Raw genomic sequence first — 26,700 nt, 5'->3', positions numbered from 1 at the left:
AGTAAGCAAGCCTCATGTCAGTTTCAAGCTGCCTGGCTGACGGCCGCCATCTTGGCTGACAGTTAATTTGCATATCTCGCTGATTAGCCAATGAAAAGTGTAGCGGTCGTACGCCAATTACCATGTTTCTCTTTTATTAGTGTAGATATATCAGTAGACCACATTTTCTTGATCAAGTCATCTGTTGAGAGACACTTAGGTTGCTTCCACTTCTTGGCTATTGTGAATAAGGCTGCAATGAACATGAGAGTGAAGAAAGCTATTCAAGGTCCTGATTTCAATTCCTGTGAATACATTCCCAGAAGTGGGATAGCTGGGTAATAAGATAGGTGTACTTTTTTGTCTGGAATTCTCATATTGATTATAACAGTAGCTACACTATTTTACATTCCTATCACTAGTGCACAAAAGTCCCAATTTCTCCATATCTTTCTCACACTTGTTTGTTTCTGCCCTCCCCCCCCAAAACTGAGCACAGGAAGAATTCAAAACCCTACCAAGTATTATTATTTACTGCTCTTCATATATACAGAAAAAGAGCACGAAAGATGAAAAAGTCTATCCAAGGTCACATCGTAGGTAAGTAATGCAGTCAGGATCTCAATCCTGTTAGTTTGGCCCCGTTGTTATCTCTCTGAGCCACTATGCTAGGCTGCTTCTATCATCATGGCCAGCACCTCACTCCATTACCCAGGGAAAAACACAGAGATGAAGACTGACACCAGAGCTCCTGAACCCCTTTCCTTGTACCTTATCCCAAAGAATGTAAGAAAATTTATATTCATTACTTCATATAACACAGCGAGGATGAAAGCACAGAGTCAAGGAAGAGCAGAATGACGCTTGGTTATCTGGTACGAAAGCACTCTTGACAGCTGGGGAAACAACCTGGAGAGGTTGAGAAACTAGTTTAAGATACAAGGCTTGGGGGTAGAGGCCCTGGAATCTTCTGAGTGACTGAGTGCAGGTGATGGCTGAAGGAGAGAGAGGACTAGGAGTCTGACTTCAGGTACTGGGCACAGAAGGATCCCACTCTTTTGCTGTAATCAACTTTAGTGAGAAACAGACACTACTTGGGGCTAAGGGGCCCACTCTATTGATAGTGACAGAATAGTTTCATTGGCCTTTGGCTTTAGAGAAAGAGTAATAAATGATCATAATGACTTTAACCCAGGAGATAAGATTGAAAATTAATAGTCTAGGAGGGACGAGACTCCTAGAAAGGGCAGAAAAAATATATGCAAACCTGTGTTGTGCTGATCCATGGACTGAAGGAGCACTCAAGCTCTTCTTTCTCTCTGGACACCAGTTACACCTGTCTCTGCTCCTCTAATTAGAGTTACTCTTGTTGCCTCCACACTGAAACTAATGTGCAAGCAAGGATTAATGTGACCAGGACAAGACAGAGATAGTGCCCAACTTCCCTTGTTAGTTGATTCGCACAGTGGCTTTGATATTCAAAATATCACTTCTATGAATTCCCCTTTCTTTTCTGAGAGTGGTAGAGCAAGAGTTAATGTGAGGCAGTGAGCACATTGGAGTGAAGAGTCTCTGCGTTTAAATTCTATCTAATTCAGCCATATTGAGCCTCCGTGTTCTTCTTTATAAAAGTGAGACTAAGCCCAGCCAGTATGGCTCCGTGGTTGAGTGTCTACCCATGAACCAGGAGGTAACTGTAAGATTCCCGGTCAGGGCACAAACCTAGGTTGTGGGCTTGATCCCCGGTGGGGTGTGTGCAGGAGTCAGCCAATCAGTGATTCTCATCATTGATGTTTCTATCTTTCTCTCCCTTTCCCTTTCTCTCTCTCTCTCTCAAATCAATTAAAATAACTTTTTTTTACACACACACAAAAAAAGTGAAACTAAGAAGTGCCTATATTGAGTCATATTTAGGATGCTTATCTGAAGCTTCAGAATGGTCAGTGGAGATGGCAGTGCTTACACTAAAAAAGGAGAGTTCTAACAGTTTTAGTCACTCCATACATGTGATATTCTGTTCTGCATATGTGTAAGAAAATAGATCAGATTCTATAAATCAGATCTCATCTATATCTTTCCTACAATCTTGCTCTTATTGAAAATGAGAAGAGAAGAAAGCATTGTCTACACAGTCTTACTCTCCTACCAGTATCTGGCCTGGTAGTTTCACACACATTGTAGTGTCATAGCAGGGCCTGTGGGGGCAAAGAGCAACCTGGCATTTGGTGGGGGTAGCTCAGCCTCTGAATCTTGCAGAGCCAGCTCCTTCACCCTGAACCCAGAGAGGAAGGGTTGGATTTCATGAGAGCTGACACCATAAGATTTTGCTTTGTGCACTGTCCACCTTGCAAGCCTCAGCTCAGCAATTTCTGGAGGAGACATACTTAAATGCACTCTGTTAGATCCTGTTGAACTGCCTGCATTAAAATGTAATTGCATTATTGAGAAGTCTTCCATTCTCATTTGTCTCTGGGGACACCTGTGAAGATTGGTGTGGAGACAGCTCCCCAGGTAAGAACTTGTGCTTCTCTTCTCCCCAACAAAAGATAGGCATTGATTTTGAAATCCTCTCCACTTAAGTGACACAAATCAAAATGCTCCTATTGTGTTATGTTCAGTAACTCCATATACCAAAGGAAAATACATGTGGCACCTACTCTGTAAAAGCAACTTGTTAGGCACTATGAACATTTTCCTGCAGGTTTCTGATCTGAACTGATAAATGAATGAGGAGAGAGTTTGGCACATTCTGGGAGCAGGTGGATGAGTAAAGCACTTCTGCTGGAGACACAGCAAACATCACTATATCTAATCCTCCTGGTTATAACTTTTTTGTTTAAAAGTTTAAAGGTCAGTAAAGTGTTGACACAACCTGATGATAGAGCCACGTCCTTGAACATAGGACCCAGGGGGAGGTTCTCCATCTCACACTCTGCTGCCTGAAGATTCCACAGCGTGCTACACGGGTTCTATTAAGAACCTCAGCTCACCTGTTGGGGGAGGAATCAGATCAAAGTACACTTTTCAAGATCACTATACTCAGAGGACATATTTCACCTTCTGGAATAATCTGCTGCTTCCTGTCTTTCCCTGAGGATCTCTGCAGAGACTGAATGAGAGAACAGCTTTGCAGGTGAGAACAAGGGAGAATCATTGCTCTGGGACCCCTCGTCTCCTTTTGCTTCCCCTCTGTAGGGGAATGATTCAGAATGCTACTGCTGGGTGTGCATGAAAATTTCTGGTTCATTTGTGTTGAGAATTCTGCAGGGGAAAAGAAAACATTTCCATTTGAGGAACCTGTATTAGGAACCTAGGGTGTATAGGGCAGTACCCTAGTTCTGTGAGAAATTCTTGACTGACTAAAGTCAGGTTTTTGCTTTGGATTGGTAAATAAATGTGAGAAGAATTGGGAACTTGCCATTGGTTGCGCAGAAAATGTAACAGCCCTTGGGAAGGAATATGCTGATTCAGGTGACATTTATATAGCAGTTTGTAGACATACTATACAAACGTTATCTTCTTTAATCCTTGGTAACATTCTAAGATAATCAGCTTTTTTTCCCTTGGATAAATAATGACTAGAAAAATTAATTTCCCTGCTTAACATTTCAAAAGGAGAAGGTATAGTCTAGTGCAAGGACTAAAATGCAGATGAGATTAATTGCTAACTTAAAATCATAGATAATAAATGTAATGTTAGTAATCTCAGCTGAACAGTAATTTTCCTAACTTTTTCATGTTCGTTTTAAGACTCTCCTATTTGGCACCATAAATATCATAACTTTCATGTGAATGGGTCTTAGAGTAGTAAAATAATGATGGTCATTCCTTATGTAAATTATCTTTATAAAGAGAAACAAATTGTGTGCGGTACTTTCCCATCTATCAATATTAATTCACAAAAGTTCATGGACATCAGAAGTAGAACAAGGGTGAACCTTAAATGGTCATTAAAGTAGGTAGATAAATGAATCTAGACAGCAGTGACTTTCTCCTGATATCTACAGGGGTTTGCAAATCCAAGTTTTAACACAATTGGAGCCTCATAAGAATACTTTTCTCCATAGTTCCTAACAGAGAGAGTTAGCCTATACTTCCCAGGAATATGGCAACTAACACCATCCTCCTCCCCAGTTCTCCCGTGAGAACCCTATAAACTTCCACTTAGAAGTAATGGCTCCCTCTTTCATAGAGTTTAGGCAAAACTCTTGATTTTCCTTGTCCACCATTTTTAGTCAGCATGCTTGATCCAATCATCTTGAGAATCCCAGTTTGATGCAGTAAATCAAAACAGACAAATGCTCTTCATATTATGTAGTAATATACACTATATACACCTCACCCTTAGGTTTAAGGACGGGATAAGGTTCAAGAAGAGGTAAGGATTGGGGATACGCTAAGTTAATCAGTTTTTAATATAATTTAATTATAAAATTGAAAAGAAAAATTATTTCTGTTTCAGACCACATCAAAATGTCCCCCATAAAAAAGGCTGTATCAAAATGCCATCAAATCCACAGCACATATATGAAGTAATTTAGGGTCATTTTCTTTAGTTATGTACCTGTCTTATTTCCTTTATTAGTTTATGAGTTCTTAAAAGGTAGTTTGTTCAAGTTTCTTCTAAGCTCACAGTTGCTCAGATTATTGATCAGAGTTGTGTGTTTCAGTCAGGGTTCAAAGATAAGCGTAAGTAGATGTGTCACAGGATTCAGCCATCTGCACGTCTGTGTGGTAGTTCAGCAATTTTGGTAGGCTGTTTCTTCCCATATGCTGCTGAAGACTGAATTACTAGAAGAGGTAGTTGGGAAAGAGAAATTAATTTAAAGTGGAAGAGAATAAGAACAAGCTAAACCCACAGCACAAGCTGGCCCTCACAGGAACAGAGACCTCGTCAATTCTTGCTGACTTTGACCTTGGGAGAATGGGTACCCTGCAGAAGCCAGGCTCCTTCATTAGGGAGCTGAACACCGCGCAGCTGATGACAGTGAAGGTGAAGGCAAACCCAGGGGACAGTGAAACCCTTGCCAGCCCAGCCACTGCCTCATGTCTCCAAGTCAGCTACAAAAAGCCTGTGGCTCCATCCTGCCTTCCAAGTCCCCCATAGAATCCCATAAAATCCAAAGGGAATTCCAGGAAATATAGTCCAGCCAAGCTGAAGTACACCTTACAAAGCCACAAGGGTAAAGTTCTCAATCAATAGTATGGTGATTACCAGAGGGAATTGGGGTGGCACAGGTGGAAGAGGTTAATGGGGGATAAATAATGTTGGAAGGAGACTAGACTTTGGATGGTGAGCGGATGTGCAGATGATGTATTGCAGAACTGCACAGTTGAAACCTACATAATTGTATTGACCAACGTAACCCTAATAAATTCAATAAAAAGTCTCAATCAGTGTTTACGGAGTGAATGAATAAATAAACAGGTTAATACTTAGATTCCCAGGCTAGTCACAAGTCCATTTACTTATAATGAAGCTGGGCCAAAGTATTGCTAAATAGAAAACAACTCTAGACTTAGGTAAGGAGAGAATTTATTTGAAAGGATTATTGCAAGAAGGAGAAAGGGGACTGTTATAATAGGGAGGGAGACTAGTTCAACAGGGAGAACCCCAGAACTTCTTTTGTAAAAAGGAGTAAGCAAGACACATGGAGTATTTTTCTGCCAAGAGTGGTCTTCTGCTGCCAATGCTGGACCCAGGCTGAGTGTGGGTCAAAGTTCAGTCCTGTGTAGAGGAGAGAGGCTTAAAGTTTAGTTAAATCCGCTAACACTTTGTTAGCACATCAGAACTTTGTCCTGGTAGATAGGTTTGCTAACCATTTACGAGGGAAGTGTAAACAGGTCTAGAGAGAATCCCCAAGGAAGCGAGAAATGCAAAAGAGGCAGGATGCATATAGCTCAGAGAACGTTTTACCCTGAGTTCAGCCTCTTCTTGGTAGGGACTAAGAATGGGGTTATATGCTGACTCAGTCCAGGGGAAGGAGAGAAAATGAACTCAAGTTTGGTTAACAAGCAGTTTGTTCTGAAATGTCAGTGGGGATTCACAGTTAGCTAATCATTCATGAGACAAACACTGGGAATTTGGAGCATCAGCATCTGGCTTTATTAGAGGTAAACAAGGAGGACAACCATGTGTCTTAAGTCAGATGGGGGAAGGCTGGTTCCTTGCAGTGAGCCATTTCAGAAATGCAAATTTGGTGGAAGAAATTCTTTAATCATTCATGTTTTCCAGGATAACAGGACTTGGGTAAAATTCAAAATTGTCCATCTGCCAAAGAATTGCATCTACTGAAATACACTTTGACCCCAGCATTTTGGCCAGCTTTGAGAATTAGCTCTACAAGTCTTCTTGCTTTACATATTTGAAAGGTATTGTTGAGGATTTACTGTATGTAAATTATATCTCAATTAAGTTGAACAACAGTAATAAAAATAGCCCAGAGAACATTTAAAAAAATATATAATTATACATCTCTTATTCCCTTAAGAACTTCTAAATAATAATATACCAGAACCAGGATTAAGTAATTTTAATTTTTTCAGATGGCTCTAACACATAGTTGAGTTTGGAAAATGTTTCATTACATCATTGATTTGTCTCCTATATATGGGCTCTTTAATTTTTTTTTTTATTTTTTTTTTTTTGCTCTAGAAGCAAGAAAGATATATGCTTTATTTAAGTTAAAGTGATAACAATAATAAAAATGGCTGACACATACTGAATACTACTCCATGCCAGGCACCCTGTAAAGATTTAAAATTAAATGTCTCGTTTACCATATGCCAGATTCCATGAATTCCCCCCCCATTTAAACCTCATCACAAATTCTTGTGTAGAAAAAGAGTCATTCAATAGACTTTTTGGCTGACAGTGTGGTTAAATGTTGCTTCTACTAATGATAATAATCATTATCATTAGTATAATCAGGATACTGATTATAATCATTAATTGAGTGCTTACCATGTCCCAGACACTGTTCTAAGAAGCTTACATGTACTGATTTATTTAACTGTTCAGTCACTCTGTGGTGCAGGTACTATAGTCATTGTCATTTATAGAGGAGAAAACCAAGGCACAGAGGGATTAAGTAACTCGCCCTATGGCATATAGCTTCTAATGGAAGCTTAATCTCGAAGGATGGTCATTCATGCTTAGAGAATATACGTCTTAATCTCTGTGAATCCTTAATTATTGGAATGCTGGATGATGTAAAAATCAAAATAATAATTTCAGAAATATTTTTTAAAGTTTAAAAACAGTACAAATAATTTCAGAAAGAGGCATCTGTGCTTTCTGCCAGACTTATCCTTCCTTAGAGTTGGTGAAGAGTTAGTGAATGGGCACCAGTGAAATGACTGGGATAAAGGCCAGACCATTAGTTAGAACGCCTCTTCTGTCTGCTTTGTGTCTCTATATGTCTTCTAGCACTTCTCATTCCTTGATGTTTCTTGATCCCCTCTTTAGGATAAGGTACCTGCCAAGATGTTCCAAGTGCAAGGCCCACAATTGCTACAGATGCTAGAGAAATCCTTGAGGAAATTCCTCCCTGAGTCCCTAAAGGTGAGAGTGGAACCTTCTAGGGGAAAAAAAGGAATAGTGACTGCCTATGAAAAAGGTGGGAAAGAGAATTAGCATTCACTGAGCACCTGTTCTATGCCAGGCACTCACTCATCTTACATCTCACATAGTTCACATCATCTTGCTGCCAGGCAGGTATATTATATCCATGTAACCAAAGAGGATCTGGAGGCTCAGTTATATGGCTTGACCAAAACCACACCAGTATTGAGTGGCAACGCTATGATATAAACCCACTGTGATCTTTGCTATGTGATGACCCAAGATCATTCCCTGTGCCCTTCTAAGAGTAATGTCAGATAGCAATGGAAGTGTTTCCAGAATTTCAAAATTGGCTGTAACTAACACATTCATGTTTAAATTATTTTTTCTAAACAATCAAGTAACTGATGAAAGGTTAACCATTATGATTCTTCTTTGAAATTAGTAACAGATCAATTTCTATTTTGTCAATCCCAAATGTATTATGTTCAATTTGAGGTGACACAGAAATTTAGTTTTAGAAATGGAACATGATCTTTTACCAGAGAGAGGGTTTTTTTGGTTGTTTATTTATTTATTATTTTTTGCAATAATATATCTTGCAAAGGGACTAGAATATTACCAGTGATAAATGTCATTGCATTATGATCACGCTATCAATTCACCAAAAAGAAAAAAAATGCTAAAATGTATACAGAGACTCAGAGTACATGAAGTAAAAACTAATGGAACTGAAAGAAGAAATAGGGAAACCCACAGATGTAATTTAAGACTCCAACACTCCCCTCTCAATAATTTAGAGAATAGACATAAAACCTGTAAGGATATGGAAGAGCTGAACAATACTATGAGCCAACTTGAACTAACTGATATTTATGGAATACTTCCCTCAACAACAGTGGAATACATATTATTTTTAAATGCACATTGGACATTTGCCAAGATAGATGATATTTAAAAACATTTTTTAAAGAATTGAAATAATATAAAGTATATCCTTGAACAATATGAAATTAAACTTAAAATTTAACAAAACTTGAGAAGTATCTGGAAAATGCCTACATATTTAGAAATTATACAATACACTTCTAAATAAATCATGCTTCAGTGTCATACAAAAAATTAGAAAATACTTTATTGGAATGAAAATGGAAATACACCATCTCTAGTTCTGGGATGCAATTTAAGCAAGGATAAGTGGGAAATATATAGCATTCAGTACTTGTACTATAAAAGAATAATGTTCTCAAATCCATGTTTTAAGCTTTCACCTTTAAAACTAGCAAAAAAAAAATGAGTAAATTAACTCTAAAGCAAACAAAATTAAGGAAATTATAAAAGACTAGGGGCCCGGTGCATGAAATTCATGCACGGGGGGGGGGGGTCCCCTCAGCCCAGCCTGCCCCCTCTCACATACTGGGAGCCCTCAGGGGATGTCCTACTGATGGCTTAGGCCCGCTCCCTGACCCCCCTTGGGGAGTGGGCCTAAGCCACAGTCTTGCCTCTCTTTGTGGGAGGCAACCGGGCTGATCAGGGGAAGGCACCAGCCCCATCACCCCGCTGCTGCAGCCACTGCCAGTCACCACAGCCACCAAGGTGTTTTCATCAACACGGACTCCAGTCCCTTCACCATGAAAAATATGACAACTTTCTTTAGGCATTTTCAAGATGTGTCTTTCTTTTTTTTAAAATTTCTTTATTGGTAAAGGTATTACAAATGTGTCCTCATCCCCCCATTGACCCCCAACCTCCCCCCCAACTCATGTTCTCATCCCCCTGTTGTCCATGTCCATTGGTTTGGCTTATATGCATGCATACATGTCCTTTGGTTGATCTCTTCCCCTTACCCCCACACTCCCCTATTTTCCCTCTGGGGATTGATAGTTTGATCGCGGTTTCTCTGTCTTTGGATCTGTCCCTGTTCATCAGTCTATGTAGTTCTCTATATTCCACAAATGAGATCATGTAGTATTTATCTTTCTCTGACTGGCTTATTTCACTTAGCATAATGCTCTCCAGTTCCATTCATGCTGTTGCAAATGGCAAGAGTTCCTTCATTTTTACCGCAGCGTAGTATTCCATTGTGTAGATGTACCACAGTTTATTAATTCACTCATCTGCTGATGAGCACTTAGGCTGTTTCCAAATCTTAGCTACGGTGAATTGTGCTGCTATGAACATAGGGGTGCATATATCTTTTCTGATTGGCGTTTCTGGCTTCTTGGGATATATTCCTAGAAGTGGGATCACTGGGTCAAATGGGAGTTCCATTTTTAGTTTTTTGAGGAAACTCCATACTGTTTTCCACAGGGGCTGCACCAGTCTGCATTCCACCAGCAGTGAAGAAGGGTTCCTTTTTCTCCACATCCTCTCCAACACTTGTTGTTTGTTGATTTGTTGATGATAGCCATTCTGGCAGGTGTGAGATGATACCGCATTGTTGTTTTGATTTGCATCTCTCGTATAATTAGTGACTTGGAGCATGTTTTCATATGTCTTTCAGCCTTCTGTATGTCCTCTTTCTAAAGTGTCTATCTAGGTCCGTTGCCCATTTTTTGATTGGGTTATTTATCTTCCTATTGTTAAGTTGCATGAGTTCCCTGTAAATGTTGGAGATTAAATCCTTATCGGTGATATCATTGGCAAATATGTTCTCCCATGCAGTGGGCCTTCTTGTTGTTTTGTTGATGGTTTCCTTTGCTGTGCAAAAGCTTTTTATTTTGATGTAGTCCCATTTGTTTATTTTCTCTTTAGTTTCCATTGCCGTAGGAGCATTATCAGAGAAGAAATTCTTTCGGCATATGTTTGCGATTTCGCTGCCTGTGGATTTGTCTAGTATTTTTATGGTTTCCTGTCTTACGTTGAAGTCTTTTGTCCATTTTGAGTTTATTTTATGTGTATGGTATAAGTTGGTGGTCTAGTTTCATCTTTTTGCATGTATCTGTCCAATTTTCCCAACACCATTTATTGAAGAGACTGTCTTCACTCCATTGTATGCTCTTGCCTCCTTTGTCAAATATTAATTGGGCATAGTGGTTTGGGTCGATTTCTGGGTTCTCTATTCTATTCCATTGGTCTATATGTCTGTTCTTGTGCCAGTACCAGGCAGTTTTGAGAACAGTGGCTTTGTAATACAGCTTGATATCTAGTATTGGGATTCCACCTACTTTGTCCTTCTTTCTCAGGATTGCTGCAACTATTCAAGGTCTTTTTTTATTCCAGATGAATTTTTGGAGCGTTCGTTCTAGATCTGTGAAATATGCTGTTGGTAATCTAATGGGGATTGCATTGAATCTATAGATTTCTTTGGATAATATGGACATTTTGATGATGTTGATTCTACCAATCAATGAACATGGTATGTTCTTCCATCTGTTTATGTCTTCCTCTATCTCTTTTTTCAGTGTCCTATAGTTTTTCGCATATAAGTCTATTACCACCTTAGTTATATTTATTCCTAGGTATCTTAATTTTTTTGGTGGGATGGTAAATGGGATTGCTTTTTTAGTCTCACTTTCTGTAAGTTCACTATTAGTGTAAAGAAATGCCATAGATTTCTTGACATTAATTTTGTATCCTGCTACATTGCCAAATTCATTTATTAAGTCTAATAATTTTTTGATGGAGTCTTTAGGGTTCTCTATGTACAGTATCATGTCATCTGCGAATAAGGACAGTTTTACTTCTTCTTTTCCAATTTGGATGCCTTTTATTTCTTCTTCTTGTCTGATTGCAACGGCTAGTACTTCCAGTACTATTTTGAACAGGAGTGGTGAGAGGGGGCATCCCTGTCTTGTTCCTGTTATTAGGCGAAATGGTTTTAGTTTTTGCTCTTTGATTATGATGTTGGCTCTGGGTTTGTCATATATGGCTTTTATTATGTTGAGGTATGATCCTTCTATTCCTATCTTGCTGAGAGTTTTTATCAAGAAAGGGTGTTGGATTTTGTCAAATGCTTCTTCTGCATCAATTGATATGACTATGAGGTTTTTATCTCTCAATTTGTTTATGTGATGTGTCAGGTTTATTGATTTGCGGATATTGTACCATCCTTGCATCCCTGGGGTAAATCCAACTTGGTCATGGTGTATGATCTTTCTGATGTACTGCTGGATCCGATTTGCTAGGATTTTGTTGAGGATTTTGGCATCTATGTTCATGAGGGATATTGGCTTATAATTCTCTTTCATTGTGTTGTCTTTGTCTGGTTTTGGTATTAGGGTGATGCTGGCTTCATAGAATGAGCTTCGAAGTGTTCCTTCCTCTTGAATTTTTTGTAGCAGTCTGAGGAGGATAGGTTTTAGTTCTTCCTTGAATGTTTGGTAAAACTCCCCTGTGAAGCCATCTGGCCCCGGGCTTTTGTTTGCTGGAAGCTTTTTGATTACTGCTTCAATTTCTTCCATAGTTATTGGCCTATTGAGATTTTTAGATTCTTCCTGATTAAGTTTTGGAAGGTTGTATTTTTCTAGGAATATGTCCATTTCCTCCAGGTTGTCTAGTTTGTTGGAGTAGAGTTGTCCATAGTATTTTTTAACAATCATTTGTATTTCTGTGGGGTCTATTGTTATTTCGCCTCTTTCATTTCTGTTTTTGTTTATTGGTGTCCTCTCTCTTTGTTTCTTGGTGAGCCTGGCTAGAGGTTCATCAATCTTGTTTATCCTTTCAAAGAACCAGCTCTTGGTTTTGTTGATATTTTGTATTGTTTTTTTGGTCTCTATGTCATTTATCTCTGCTCTGATCTTTATTATTTCTTTCCTTCTGCTTAGACTGGGCTTTTCTTGTTGCTCTCTTTCTAACTCTTTGAGTTGTAGGGTTAGGTAATTTATTATCATTGTTTCTTGTTTCTTGCAGTAGGCTTGTAGAGCTATGAACTTCCCTCTCAAGACTGCTTTTGCTGTATCCCATAGGTTTTGGATTGTTGTGTTTCCATTGTTGCTTGTTGCCATGATGTTTTTTATTTCTTCTTTGATCTCTCTGGTAACCCAGTCATTGTTTAATAGCATGCTATTTAGTCTCCATGTGTTTGATTTTTTTGGATTGTTTTTATTGTAGTTGATTTCCAGTTTTATGCCATTGTGATCTGAGAAGATGCTTGATATGATTTCTATCTTCTTGAATTTGAAGAGACTTTGTCTGTGACCCAATATATGGTCTAACTTTGAAAATAACCCATGTGCACTTGAGAAGAATGTATATTCTGTGGCTTTGGGATGAAATGTTCTGAAGATGTCAATTAATTCCATCTGATCTAGTAAGTCATTTAAGATTGATGTTTCTTTGCTGATTTTTTGTTTAGAGGATTTGTCCAATGGTGATAGTGGGGTGTTAAAGTCCCCTACTATGATTGTATTGCTGTTAATCTCTCCCTTGATCCCCTCCAGAAGTTTTCTTATGTATTTGGGTGTTCCTATATTGGGTGCGTATATGTTTACCAGAGTTATTTCTTCTTGTTGGATTGCTCCCTTTAGTATTATGAAGTGGCCTTCCTTATCTCTTTTTATGTCCTGCACTTTGAGATCTAATTTTTCAGATATAAGTATTGCTACCCCAGCTTTTTTTTTTCACTTCCATTCACCTGAAAAACCTTTTACCATCCCTTCACCATCAGTCTGTGTGCGTCTTTTTTTCTGAGGTGGGTTTCCTGTAGACAGCAGATATATGGATCATGTTTTCTTATCCACTCAGTTACCCTATGTCTTTTGATTGGGGCATTTAATCCATTTACATTTAAAGTTATTATTGATAGATACTTGTTTGTCGCCATTTTTATTCTTTACCCCTGTGTTCCTTCTTCATTTCCTATTTTTTCTTTTACAGCAGACCCTTTAGCATTTATTGCATTGCTGGTTTGGTGGTAATGAATTCCCGTAGTCCTTTTTTGTCTGTGAAGCTCCTGATTTCACCCTCAGTTTTGATTGATAGCTTTGCTGGCTACAGTATTCTTGGATTCAGACCCTTCCTTTGCATGACTTTGTATATTTCATTCCATTCCCTTCTTGCCTGACGCGTTTCTGTTGAGAAATCAGTCGCTAGCCTGATGGGGGATCCTTTGTAGGTAACTTTCTCTCTCTCTCTGGCCACTTTTAAGATTCTTGCTTTGTCGTTAGTGTTTGCCAATTTAATTATAATGTGCCTTGGTGTTGGTCTTTTGTGGTTCATTTTGTTTGGGACTCTGTAAGCTTCTTGGATTTGTGTGAGCTTTTTCTTCCTTATATCAGGGAAGTTTTCTGTCATTATTTTTTCAAACAGGTTTTCTATTTCTTGCTCAGTTTCCTCTCCTTCTGGCCCCCCTATTATGTGGATGTTGTTTCGTTTTGTGTTGTCCCAAAGTTCTCTTAGGATCTCCTCCTGCTTTTTAATTTTTTTTTCTAGAAGCTTCTCTGCTTAGGTATTTTTTCCTACCTTGTTTTCTAGCTCACTGATGTGGTTGTCTGCTTCTTCTAGTCTACTGTTGATGCTTTCTATTGAGTTCTTTATAGAAGTGATGTCATTTTTCATTTCTTCTTGGTTCTTCTTCATTTCCTCTTGGTTCTTACACATATTGTTGAATTTATCTTCCATTCTTTTCATCCACCTTATGACCATTTCTCTGAATTCTTTCTCTGACAGGTTGCTTGCCTCCATTGCCTCCATTTTGTTTACTTCCTTTTCTGGTGATGCCTGTTTTTCTTTCATATGCGGGCTGTTTCTTTGTCTCCCCATGATCTCTCTTTTCCAGGTGTTTGGTTATGTAGTTCTCTCTCTGCTGCATTCATTTAAAGGCATAAAATGCAACACAACAAGGCACAAAGCACAAGGCACTGAACACAAATGTATTCACGAATCTAATAACCCCAAATAAAGGTGACGACCAGATGAAAGAGAATTAGGGGATAAGGAAGAAAGAAGAGAAAAAGAAAAAAGAGGTAAAAAAAGAAAAAAAGGAGTGCAAAAATGAAATTGGGAAAAGGAAAAAAAAGTAAGAGAGAAAAGAAAGAGAATGAAATAGAAGAGGGGAAGAAACTATTTATATGTGGAGAAAACTCCAATAGAACAGCCACTAATCCCAACAAATTCCAGCAACAGGATGCAAACTACAAACAACAATTGATATCAAGTGAGGCAGGGAAAGCAGGAGCAAAAAAATAAATAAATAAAATAACCGGAAAAGAAAAATGAAAAACAAAAACAGAAAAATAGAAAGAAAAAGAAAAACAATCTTGCAAACAAGCATAAAAAAACCCAATATACTGAGCAATCAAGTAAACAACAACCAAATGACAGAGAGAGAGAAAAAATGTGGATAGTGAAGAAAGAGAAGAGAGAGGTGTATATGGATTTAGAGCGTGGGATTGGAAATTAGATATATAAGTAGTGTGAAATTTTAACAGGGGGTAAAAAGAAGGAATAGGGAAAATCTAAAGCAGGAATAGGGTAAGAGAAACAGGACAACGAAAGGGGAAAAGTGAGGAGGAGAGTTTTGGTGTAAAGGTAAAGTTGAGGTAGAGTAAAATGATGCTAAAGGAAAGATGAAAATAGAATTTAGAACACTAATCCCAAAATAAGATAAAGAAAAAATATAATGACACTTTTTAAAAAAGTAAAATGGTAGTAGTAATAATACTGGTTAAAAATAAAAATGTAGTAATTAAAAAGGTAAAATCAGGTGATGAAAAAAGAAAAAAAAATTAGTTTCTTAAGTAAAAGGTGAAAAAAATAAAATAAATAAAAATGTGCAGTAGTGAAGGTCCTTCAGTTCCTCTACTCTTCTGTTTGACACGCCTTAGTCCTGTCAGGTATTCAGGAGAGTGTTGAAGTTCCCTGCGATACACTGATCCTCCGTGTTGTAAACCACAGTCATGATTTTAAAGCAGGCCGTATTTGTTTCCCAGACTACCTTTATTTGTGTTTGCAGAAGAGTCAGTTTGTGGTTCAGCCTCTGGGTGGCAGTGTTTCTGGATTGACCTCTGAGGCTATAAGTCCTCTCTAGCCAGTAGTTTGGGAGAGGTGTTTTATTGTTACTCCCAGCTCTGATTCCCAGGTTCCACAAAAACAACTTTTCCCTGCAGTCTCTGCGAGTGACCCCAATTGGGCAGTCCTTTCCGTGAGGAGGAGCAGGGCTCCTCTGAGTCCACGTATTCGTGCTGCTTTAGATCCAGTGTTTCTGGGTCAGTAGCCGATTCCTGGATGCCATGGTTGCAGGGTCTCTGGATGTATACGCTTCCGAAAACAGCCATTCAAGATCTCAAGATGTGTATTTCATAGGATATTATTAAAAATAATTAATTATTATTTTTTATCCTCACCTGAGGATATGTTTCCATTGATTTTTAGAGAATGTGGAAGAGAAAGGGACAGAGAGAAACATCAAAGTGAAAGGAACTCTTTGATTGGTTGCCTCCTGCATGAGCACTGACCTGGGCCCCAGCCAGGGAAGAGCCTACAACCTAGGTACATGCCCTTGGTCAGAATTGAACCCAGACCCTGTGGTAGGCAGGCCGAGGCATTATCTACTGAGCCAAACCAGCAAGGGCAGGATATGATATTTCTTAGCCCCTTCAGCAGCAGACCTTCGTTTTTTTTCTCCAGGAGTGAGGTGGAAAAACCCTACATCACCTTCTTGGATTCTTATTACCCAAGTTACTAAGAATATTACCAGTGGCATACAGGTAATGAGTGGTCAGAAAAGGTGTTTCCTCTGTAGTTCACACCAATCACCGGCTCGGCCCCTACCCAGGCCTAAGGCCTTAGGGCAGGCATTAGGCCTTGGCAGGGGACTCCCAGCCCCTTGTGATTTCCAACTCTGCCCCTTCCCAAGCCTCAAGCCTCTGGCTGGGGTGTTAGGCCTGGGCAAGGGCCCCCCAGCCCGCTCCGATAGCAGGCTCTGCCTCTGCCCAGGCCAGAGGAGCATTAGGCCTGGACCGGGAACCCCCAGCCCACTCTGATCACCTACCCAGGCCTCAGGCCTCTGGCTGGGCGCTAGGCCTGGGCAGGGGACCCCCAACCCCCTCAGATAGCAGGCTCCGCCCCTGACCAGGCCAGAGGGGCGTTAGGCCTGGGCAGGGGACCTCCAGCCCTCTCCGATGGCCCTCTCCACCTCTGCCCAGGCCTCAGGCCTCTGGCCAGGGCATTAGGCCTGGACAGGGGACCCCCAGCCCACTCCAATCACCTACCCAGGCCTCAAGCCTCTGGCTGGGGCGTTAAGCCTGGGCAGGGGACCCCCAGCCTGCTCCAATCACAGGCTCCGCCCCTGCCCAGGCCTCAGGCTTCTGGTGGGGTGTTAGGCCTGGGAAGGGGACCCCCAGCCCCAAGCGATTGCCAGCTCCACCCCTTCCCAGGTCTCAGGCCTCTGGCCAGGGTGATTGCTGGCTCCGCCTCCCCGGGTGGCATCTGGCGCTGCCCGCCCTGCCTCCCCGGTCCCCGATCTGCAGCCCGGATCCTATGGGCGGTGTCTAATGCTGTCCGCCCCACCTTCAGTATGCAAATTTAATGGCCATCTTTGTTGGGTTAATTTGCATACTCTTCTGATTGGCTGGCGGGCATAGCGAAGGTAGAGTCAATTAGCATCTTTGTCTTTTATTAGTGTACATTAGGTGTAACTATGTAAGTAAGTGGAATAAAATGGAAAGCTATGTCACTAAATTCTACATTGTGAACGTGAATAATTTTTAATTAATTTATTTTATATATCTGTATACTTGACTATATTTTTATAATGTTCCTGTGATTTAACCCCAAAATCTATTTCCATTGGAGTAATAAAGTAGGCAGTTTGAAGCAGGTGCCCTACCAGTTACTTACCCTAATTTCATAAAAATAATTCTTTTTATTTTTTTGTAATTTTTTAAATTAAATCTTTATTGTTCAGATTATTACAGTTGCTCCTCTTTTTTCCCCCCATAGCTCCCCTCCACCTGGTTCCCACCCCACCCTCTGCCCTTACCACCCCCCCCACTGTCCTCATCCATAAGTGTATGATTTTTGTCCAGTTTCTTCCCACACCCCTCACACCCCTTACCCCCCTGAGAATAGTCAGTCCACTCCCTTTCTATGCCCCTGATTCTATTATATTCACCACTTTATTCTTTATTCTGTTCATAAGATTATTTATTCACTTGATTTTTAGATTCACTTGTTGATAGATGTGTATTTGCTGTTCATAATTTTTATCTTTACCTTTTTCCTCTTCTTCCTCTTCTTAAAGTGTTGTAAATGTTTCCCTCCATGTCCCACATGGTTCAGGGTTCAGGATCTGGAAGAGGAGTCTCACACAAATGAAAGAGAAAAGACAAGAGATAATTTGGGAATATTGGGGGGCCAGGCGGGTAAGTCCAAGTCAAGAGGAAGGACTTCCACCGGTGCTCAGGCCGCACCAACCATTTTATAGTCAGAGGTAAACAAGGTAGTGGTTACCATAGTTACACTGTTCTTCTGAGTTTCACTTGTTTTGACCATAGTTACACTTCCTGCACTTCCCTCAGCCCATTAGCTTCCCAGATAAGATCTAGGGAGTGTTATAAGGTCAAGCCTAATTATGCTAAGAGGACTGTGCCCTCTAAGCTGGAACTTGTTTGTGACTTTGCCAACAGGTCAGTCTGAGGCGTAACCCTATATTGGCTCCCCACAGTAAAGGATACCTTTCAGCATTTCATATAATACGGGCTGGGTGGTGATGAACTCCTTTAGCTTTTTCTTGTCTGTGAAGCTCTTTATCTGACCTTCAATTCTAAATGTTAGCTTTGCTGGGTAAAGTAATCTTGGTTGTAGGTTCTTGCTATTCATCACTTTGAATATTTCTTGCCACTCCCTTATGGCCTGCATAGTTTCTGTTGAGAAATCAGCTGACAGTCATATGGGCACTCCCTTGTAGATAACTGACTGTTTTTCTCTTCCTGCTTTTAAGACTCTCTCTTTGTCTTTTGCTCTTGGTATTTTAATGATGATGTGTCTTGGTGTGGTCCTCTTTGGATTCCTTTTGTTTGGGGTTCTCTGTGTTTCCTGGACTTGTAAGTCTATTTCTTTCACCAGGTAGGGGAAGTTTTCTGTCATTATTTCTTCAAATAGGTTTTCAATATCTTTCTCTCTCTCTTCTTCAGGCACCCCCATAATTCAGATGTTGGTACGCTTGAAGTTGTCCCAGAGGCTCCTTACACTATCTTCATATTTTTGGATTCTTTTTTCTTTTCATTTTTCCAGTTTGTTGTTTTTTGCTTCTTCGTATTTCAAATCTTTGACTTGATTCCTGCAATCTTCTAGTCTGCTGTTGGAACTCTGTATAATATTCTTTATTTCAGTCAGTGTATGCTTAGTTTCTAGTTGTTTCTTTTACATAACCTCAAGGGTCTCACTAGACTTATTGAGGGTCTCACTAAATTTATCAGTGGTTTCTAGAAAATTCTTGAAAAACCTTACAAGTGTGGTTTTGAACTCTATATCCAGTAGTTTGCTTTCCTCCATTTCTGTCATTTGTGACCTGATTCTTTGTCTCCACTTTTTTTATGCTTCCTTGTGTTGATAGAGTGGCTTTCTGTGCTAGGTGTCCTATAGGGCCCAGTTTCTCAGCATCCCCAATTGCCTGAGGTGGACACTCTTGGTGCACCCCTTTGTGGGCTGTGTGCACAGTCTTGTTGTAGTTAAGCCTTGATTGTTGTAGGTATCACTGGGAGGAATTGACCTCCAGGCCAATTGGCTGTGAGAATCAGCTGTGTCTGCAGTAGGAGAACTTCTGTGTTGGAGACACCCTTCTGGGGCAAGACTTGCTTCAGTGGGGCTTTGGTGCTCACTGAGTCTGCCCCCTGAGTGTGTCCCTTATGGAGCTGAGGAGTTGTAATCTGGATGGTCACATTCTGACCACTGGGTACACTGTCTCTTGGAGCTCTAAGGAGGTGCTAATTTAGCCTCTGCCTGAGGCTACCTCGCAGGAGCTATGGAGAGATCTGCAGATTCCTCTTCTTTGTTTGGGGTTTGGAGGTGACCAGATGAGGCCCAGCTGTGAAGCAATGCAAGCTTCTGTGGGGCCTTGGGACTTCTTTTGGAAGTTCTGGGTCTCTCTGACCCAGATGCAGTTTGTTAGGTAATTTTCAGATGGTAAAGGGCCAGGCCTTTCATATGACAAGCCTCTGGGCACAGCTTGGGTGGGGTGAGGTCTTAGGGAATCAACAAGGTGGAGCAAACAGCTATGGCTGATCCTAAGAGGCCCCACGTCTCAGTGTCCTGGTAATCGCTGCAAGCACCTCTGAGAGAAAGCCGCCCTGAAGTTCTGACCGATGCCAGACAGTCCAGTTTCTCCCCGTATGAGTCTGTGTCCCCAGAGACTCGCCCAGAACTGGAGTTCAGAGCAATCAGGAGCTTGAGACTCCCTCTCGATTGAAAAAGACAACCGCGTCCTCAGTTGCCAGCCCTTTCCACATGCGCTTCCGTACCTCTGCACTTTACTTCCGCACCTCCTCTGAGTCTCAGTGGGCTTTTCTCTTTCCTTCTAGTTGTAGAATTTCCACTCAGCCAGCCTTCCTGTGGTTCTGGATGATGTCCGTTTTGTCTTTTAGTTGTATTTTTGAAGTGGTTGTGCAAGGCAGCAATTTCCAGTGTTTACCTATGCCGCCATCTTGGTTTCTCTCCATAGAAATAATTCTTATCCTGATCAAACAGGGCACTGGGCCATCTCTTCCTAATAAGCTGACCTTCTCACTTTCTCATCATGTACAGGTTTATGGGACTGTTTTCCACATGAACCAGGGAAACCCATTCAAGCTAAAGGCCCTGGTGGACAAGTGGCCTGATTTTAATACAGTGGTTGTCCGCCCTCAGGAACAGGTAGGATGCCAGATGTGGAATCATACACTTGTATTTGCTATATGTGCCTACAATGCACATGGCAATGTAGAACCAAGGAACAGAGAAATAAATCACAGTGATGGTGAAAAAATCCTCATCCTCAAGTAGCTCACCTTCTGGAGGAAAAGGTGGCTAAGCAAGTAAATTACAATTTGATAAGAAGTGTGTAACAACAGATGATGCACAACATACAGAAATAGCACAGACAGAAGCTGATTGAACTGTGGAGGTTGAAGATGGAGGGCACAGGAAAAGCTTGGAGGCACATCTTAGTGGAACTTTACCTGAACTATATTTTGTAGATAATTATATTTTTTTTAGGCTGAGAAGGAAAAGAGGACATAGAAAGGGCAGGACAATGAGTTGGGGTGATTCTAAAAAGTAAATTCATAATACTAGAATTTCCATATACATTTTGGGAAAACATTTAAAAATTAGTGCAACTCAATATCAAAAACAAAAATTATAAGTTCACTTTAAAACAAACATCCAGTGAAATGATCAATTTATAACAAATACAAGTAGTATATCTTTCAGACAAATAAAAATTACTTCTAAAGCCACTAAGTTAGACAATATATAAAATGAATAAATTTATGTTAATAACAAAAACTGAACTGACATAAAATTATAAAATAAATTAAATAATTATAACTTTTATCTTAAATATGTTAGTGGTATCATTGCTTACTGAGTGTATGTTGTACATTTTCTAACTATATATAAAAAAAAAAGAAAGGCTGTTTAATTCTGCACTAGTCCTGGTAATATTTTCCTGTGCCTCCTTCTTTTAACAATCTCATCTGTTTTTTAATAATTTTAGGGGACCTTTCTAAGTAAGCAGTTTCTTTGTTCTTCTAGAACTACAATGAGTATAAGCATAGTATTGTTTTAAGAATGCATTTCTAATCAGATTTCATCTTCTTTGGCTTCATTAAATATAGATGGAGATTTTAATCCAGAGTAATCTACAACCAAATTTGAAACTGTCATGTTCATAGTTTTTGTGTTCTGCAACTGTTTCAAATGTAGCAAAATTTATTCTTGCAATAGAAGCTTTCCTTGTCAACTGTTTGTCGATCATCCTGAGGAGGAGGATGGAAATACAGAAGAATGCTGTCTAAGTAGTTATGTCTTTGTTTAATTTGATATTTTAATGCAATATATGGGTAAAAATGGTATTGTTCTGAAATTTTACATCATAAATTGAATACTTGAGTCTCTCATCTTGATCACACGATTTAAATGATTCAGAAATAATTGTAATGCATCAATAAAAATACCAATATTTTAGTACTTAAATATATCACATTGTAAAGGAATAAAAAAAAGTATTGCAATCATGAACTACATGGAATTTACTTTATTTCCTGATCACCAATGACAACAGGAGATGGTTGATAACTGGGATCATTACACCAATACTTACCAAATCTACTCCAAGGACCCCAAGAACTGTCAGGAATTGCTTGGCTCACCAGAAGTCATCAATTGGAAACAGCATTTGCAGATCCAAAGTAAGTAAGAAGAGTAGGAAGTGTACTGACTCACTTCTCTGCCCTGATAATTTCCACTATGACTCTTATCTTTCTCCATACTTCAGACCGTCAGCCGGCTGTCAGTTTTTTTACTTAGCTGTGAATATACCTGTAATGGGGGAAAACACCCTCAAACTTGCAAACAATGGGCTTCATACAGGAAACAACATAACTCTTTGATAGCCAAGAATTTATGCCATATTTGCAGACATATCCAGAATTGCCTAGGGCCAGTGGTCAGCAAACTCATTAGTCAACAGAGCCAAATATCAACAGTACAATGATTGAAATTTTTTTGAGAGCCAAATTTTTTAAACTTAAACTATATAGGTAGGTACATTGTTATTAACTTAATTAGGGTACTCCTAAGACTTAGGAAGAGCCACACTCAAAGGGCCAAAGAGCCGCATGTGGCTCGCGAGCCACAGTTTGCTGACCATGGGCCTAGGCTGATTGGGTGCCAGAGCAGAGCTCTCCTCAGGTCCCAGGGCTTTCCATGCCTGGAATAAGAATGACAAGTTCTGCCTTAAAGCACCTCTTGGTCATTAAGGAAACCGTCATGGTTATGAGCATGCCATCCAGAATCACACTCCCTAGGACGGCATTTGTCTGTCACTTGCTATATCATCTTAGCCACATGACATATGTTCCCTGAGATAATATATAAAAACTAGAGGCCCGGTGCACAAAAATTTGTGCACTTGGGGGTGGGGGGGAGTCCCTCAGCCCAGCCTGGGACCTCTCGGGGGATGACCACCTGCTGGCTTAGGCCTGCTCCCAGGGGGATTGGGCCTAAACTAGCAATCAGACATCCCTCTGGCAGCCCAGCAGCCCTCGGAGGATGTCCACTTGCCAGTGGGGAGAAGACCTAAGCTGCAGTCGGACATCCTTAGCGCTGCTGAGGAGGCAGGAGAGGCTGCCACCACCACCGCTGTACTGGCAGCCATCAGCCTGGCTTGTGGCTGAGCAGAGCTCCCCCCTGTGAAAGTGCATTGACCACCAGAGGGCAGCTCCTGCACTGAGCGTCTGCCCCCTGCTGTTCAGTGTGTGTCATAGTGACCAGTCATTCGCAGTCTTTCTGCTGTTAGGGTCAGTTTGCATATTACCCTTTTACTATATAGGATAGAGGCCTGGTGCATGGGGGTAGGGGGGGGGGCTGGTTTGCCTTGAAGGGTGTCCCGAATCAGGGTGAGGGTCACCACTGGGGTGCCTGGCCAGTCTGGGTGAGGGGCTGAGTGCTGTTTTCAGGCTGGCCGGTGACTGAAGCTCCCAGCCTCTCCTTCTTTTCTTTTTTATTTTTATTCTGGGATTTACTTACCTTCTATAATTGAAACTCTGTTGCCATCACTGGCGCTCCCAGCTCTGAGACCGTGCTGGCTGAAAGCAGGTATCTGGGGTTTGTTTGGCTTCTATAGTTGAAACTTTGCTGCTTTTGGAGCTGTTGCTTTTGGAGCTGAGAGCCGGGCCGTGGCAGGCGGGGAACCTTGGCTCACTCCATCACTGGAGCAAGCAAGCCTCCTGCTTGCTTCAGCTGTGTGGCTGCCGGCCGCCTTCTTTGTTGGCAGTTAGTTTGCATATCTTGCTGATTATCCAATTGGAAGCATAGCAGGGGTACTGTTAATTACCCTTTTTGTCTTTTATTAGATAGGATGAGGATAATGGTAGCTAAAGCACAAGGGAATTGCACCTGATCTTAGCCAAAAGGCCGAGAAGCGATGGGAATTGAAAAGATTAGGTGAAATGTTGAATAGGAATTGCTTAGCACAGTGGTCGGCAAACTGCAGATCACGAGACACATGCAGCTCTTTGTCCCCTTGAGTGTGGCTCTTCCACAAAATACTGACTTCTGCGCATGGGCCACACAAAGTTTCAATCGCACTATACATGCGCGCCCGCACGTGGTATTTTATGGAAGAGCCAAACTCAAGCGGCCAAAGAGCTGCATGTGGCTCACGAGCAGCAGTTTACTGACCACTGGCTTAGCACAATACTTGGATATGTCAATTGACTTGGACTGCAAAGCAAACCTCATAATTCTGTGAATCAACATTTGGGCTGGGCTTTGCAAGACAGTTCTTCTGCTGGTTTCACCCAGATTTACTCATGTGGCTGCAGGGTATTAATGGATGGACTCTGAGCTGGTTGCTCTAGCATAGTCTCACTCACATGCCTAAATGACAGTTCTGGCTATTGGTGCTGGCCACCTTAGTGACAGCATGCTAGGAGCACAAGTCCTCAGCTGACTACCCTAATCCTATCCATATGGTGTTGGTCTCAATGAAACCAGGAGCACAAAGAAAGCCCATGGTGCAAGTCCTCTTTAGCCTCTCCCTACATCGAATTTACTCTTTTCCATTGGCAAAAGCAAGCCATATGGTCAAGGTCAGATGCAATGGAGGAGGGGACTATTCCAGGGAAAAGATACAAAGAGACATGGGCACATTGTGGGTTATTCCTGCAACAATCTACCATACTATGAACAGAGTAAGCACACAAGAGATGTTGGCTACTACTGTTTTTATAATGCCTCTCCTGTGATTATGAAAACAATATGTTCATGTAGCCCAGAAAACTTGGTCTGTCTTGGCATTGCCACGAATGGTATGACCATGGTTGGGAATGAATCTCTGAGCATGTCCATTGCACAAATCCTGACTACGTGATGACCCATCACACATTGGCAGTACCAAGCCAGAACATAGGTTTTTAGACTGTAAATGTAGACATTTACCACTCTACTGGACAGCTTCACCATAAAAAATACTGAAATAATTGCATGACTCCTCTAAACCCCATCTAGGTTCCCAGTCCAACCTGAATGAGGTGATACAAAATCTCGCAGCCAGCAAATCCTTCAAAGTCAAGCACACAGAGCGCATTCTCTATGTGGTGGCTGACACTGTAAAGAAGCTAATTCCTTCTCTGTTTGATGTAAAGAACTTACCACCTGGTGGTGGCAAACCCAAGGCCATGTAAGTTTGAGAAAAGTCATGGGACTACTCACACCTCCCATTCCTGAAGTAGCCTCCCAACTTCTCTTCCTGCTTTCACTCCTGCTTCCCTACGGTCAATATTCTTCAAAGCAGCCAAATCATTGTTTTCAGAAATGTATCATAGACAATAGAGGCAAGAACAGATATAATAAGTACTCATGGACTTTACTTTTCTCTTGGAACTTCCATAGCAATCAAGAAATGTTTAAACTCTCATCCCTGGATGTTACCCATGCTGCCCTGGTGAATAAATTCTGGCATTTTGGTGGCAATGAGAAGAGCCAGAGATTCATCGAGCGCTGTATCCAGACGTTCCCCACGTTCTGTCTGCTGGGGCCTGAGGGGAACCCTGTGTGCTGGGACCTGATGGACCAGACAGGAGAGATACGGATGGCAGGCACCCTGCCTGAGTACCGGAAGCAGGGCCTCATCTCCTATGTCATCTATATCCAGACCCAGGCTCTTAACAACCTTGGCTTCCCCATATATTCTCACACTGACAAGAATAACAAAATAATGCAGAAAATGAGTTACAATCTGCATCATATCCGCATGCCCTGTACCTGGAACCAGTGGTACTGTGTGCCTCTGTGATGCCGTCCTACAAACAAGTATCAGATGGTCCCCAACATGTGGCTGGAACAATGGGTGGGTGGGCAGAGAGAAAAAATAAATTGTACATAATTGTAATTATCAGTAAAGTCGTGAGCTCTGGGGAGGCAGTGTGAATGTTCAATACCATGGTCCCTGCACTCAAGTCACTGCTGGCTTCCCTTAGATGTATCAGGTTGAAGCAGCCCCAGGCACTCCACATGGTTTAGTTCCCCCACGCTTCCGGGGATCTCCATGGCACTCTCATCAGCTGCATGCTGCCCAGAATGGCTTCTCCTAGAACTCCTAGTGTGTGGATCTATAGAGCCTTGCCAGATTATCCAGAGAGAGGTAATACTAGTTTCTGAGCATTATGACTTACTCTTCTCTCTTTCTATGGCCTTTCTCTTAATGATTAGCAAGTGCACTCAGCTCAGTAGGTCTGTAGAGATTATCCTCTCCTCTGCTGCTTTCTCGATACATTAAAGGATTATACACTAATATGTATGAAATACTAGGTTAAACATAGTGTACTTGATATGGCAGGGAGTTTTGATGAAAAAGACTAACTTATATTAGCCTGACTCCTCCTCACTCCCACACCAGAGAAAATGATTCAATGTTGCTTCTAACAGCAGAGCTTTCTAAATCCACCCAAACCCAAACAATAAAGAGATTTTGTGTTTGATTGTACAAGTTGAAGTGAAGTGGTTTGTGATGGGAAGAGCCTGGATTGGTTTTATGGAGAGTGGGAAGACCCAGACCCAGGGAGGTGGCTATTTATTGAGAAGTTTAAGGGGAGGGCAGTACATCATGGTACCTATTGTTTCACTTGACCTTGGCACATTGTTTCAGGATGCCTAAATTCTATGCAGTGCAGACAATGGTCTCATGGGAAAGTCTGGTTGGTGGTGTGGAGAAATTTTTGTCTTTGTTGGATCAGGGTATTTGGGAGAGTTTCCTGCCCCAACATTTCAACAGAGACAGCACTAAACCTTGGCACTGGGACCCAAATAGAAAACTGGACTGAAGATAGTCATCTGGATTAAGAACCTGTTTGCTTTCAGTCCAACTACAACTAGAATTAGGCTGTAGAATTGAGGATGAAAGCCCCACAAACAGAGAAACCAATGTATGAGGTTTAATTTCTTATCCACTCAAAAGAGTGGTGGCTCAGGTTAGAGAAGGGATTCTCAACCTTGGTACAATGGGCATTATAGAG

General features: G+C 41.0%; 1 protein-coding gene across 2 annotated transcripts; it reads left to right on the top strand.

The window, feature by feature from the left end:
* The first annotated feature begins 2,389 nt into the window (after positions 1-2,389).
* On the top strand, positions 2,390-26,170 carry LOC308525243 (glycine N-acyltransferase-like). 2 transcript variants are annotated; one of them, XM_081100034.1, is made up of 8 exons: positions 2,395-2,490; positions 2,823-3,112; positions 6,215-6,351; positions 7,448-7,543; positions 20,228-20,335; positions 21,747-21,873; positions 24,695-24,866; positions 25,079-26,170. In XM_081100034.1, the coding sequence occupies exons 4-8, from the start codon at positions 7,466-7,468 to the stop codon at positions 25,479-25,481; spliced, it is 888 nt and encodes a 295-aa protein (XP_080956160.1). In that variant the 5' UTR covers positions 2,395-2,490; positions 2,823-3,112; positions 6,215-6,351; positions 7,448-7,465; the 3' UTR covers positions 25,482-26,170. The 2 variants fall into 2 exon arrangements, with proteins under 2 accessions (XP_080956159.1, XP_080956160.1); XM_081100033.1 differs by lacking the exon at positions 6,215-6,351 and having other exon boundaries at positions 2,390-2,490.
* Positions 26,171-26,700: the final 530 nt, after the last annotated feature.

The sequence above is a fragment of the Myotis nattereri genome (assembly GCF_964212035.1).
Source record: "Myotis nattereri genome assembly, chromosome: 9".
Classification (NCBI taxonomy): Eukaryota; Metazoa; Chordata; class Mammalia; order Chiroptera; family Vespertilionidae; genus Myotis; species Myotis nattereri.
This window is presented reverse-complemented; position numbering and strand designations above follow the sequence as displayed.

What these genes read in the sequence shown, in the direction of transcription:
- LOC308525243 (XM_081100033.1), top strand. Translation starts at nt 7,466, where the DNA reads ATGTTCCAAGTGCAAGGCCCACAATTGCTACAGATGCTAGAGAAATCC. An exon ending in TCCTCCCTGAGTCCCTAAAG is followed by an intron (nt 7,544 to 20,227) that starts GTGAGAGTGGAA and finishes CATCATGTACAG; the next exon opens with GTTTATGGGACTGTTTTCCA. An exon ending in TTGTCCGCCCTCAGGAACAG is followed by an intron (nt 20,336 to 21,746) that starts GTAGGATGCCAG and finishes CAATGACAACAG; the next exon opens with GAGATGGTTGATAACTGGGA.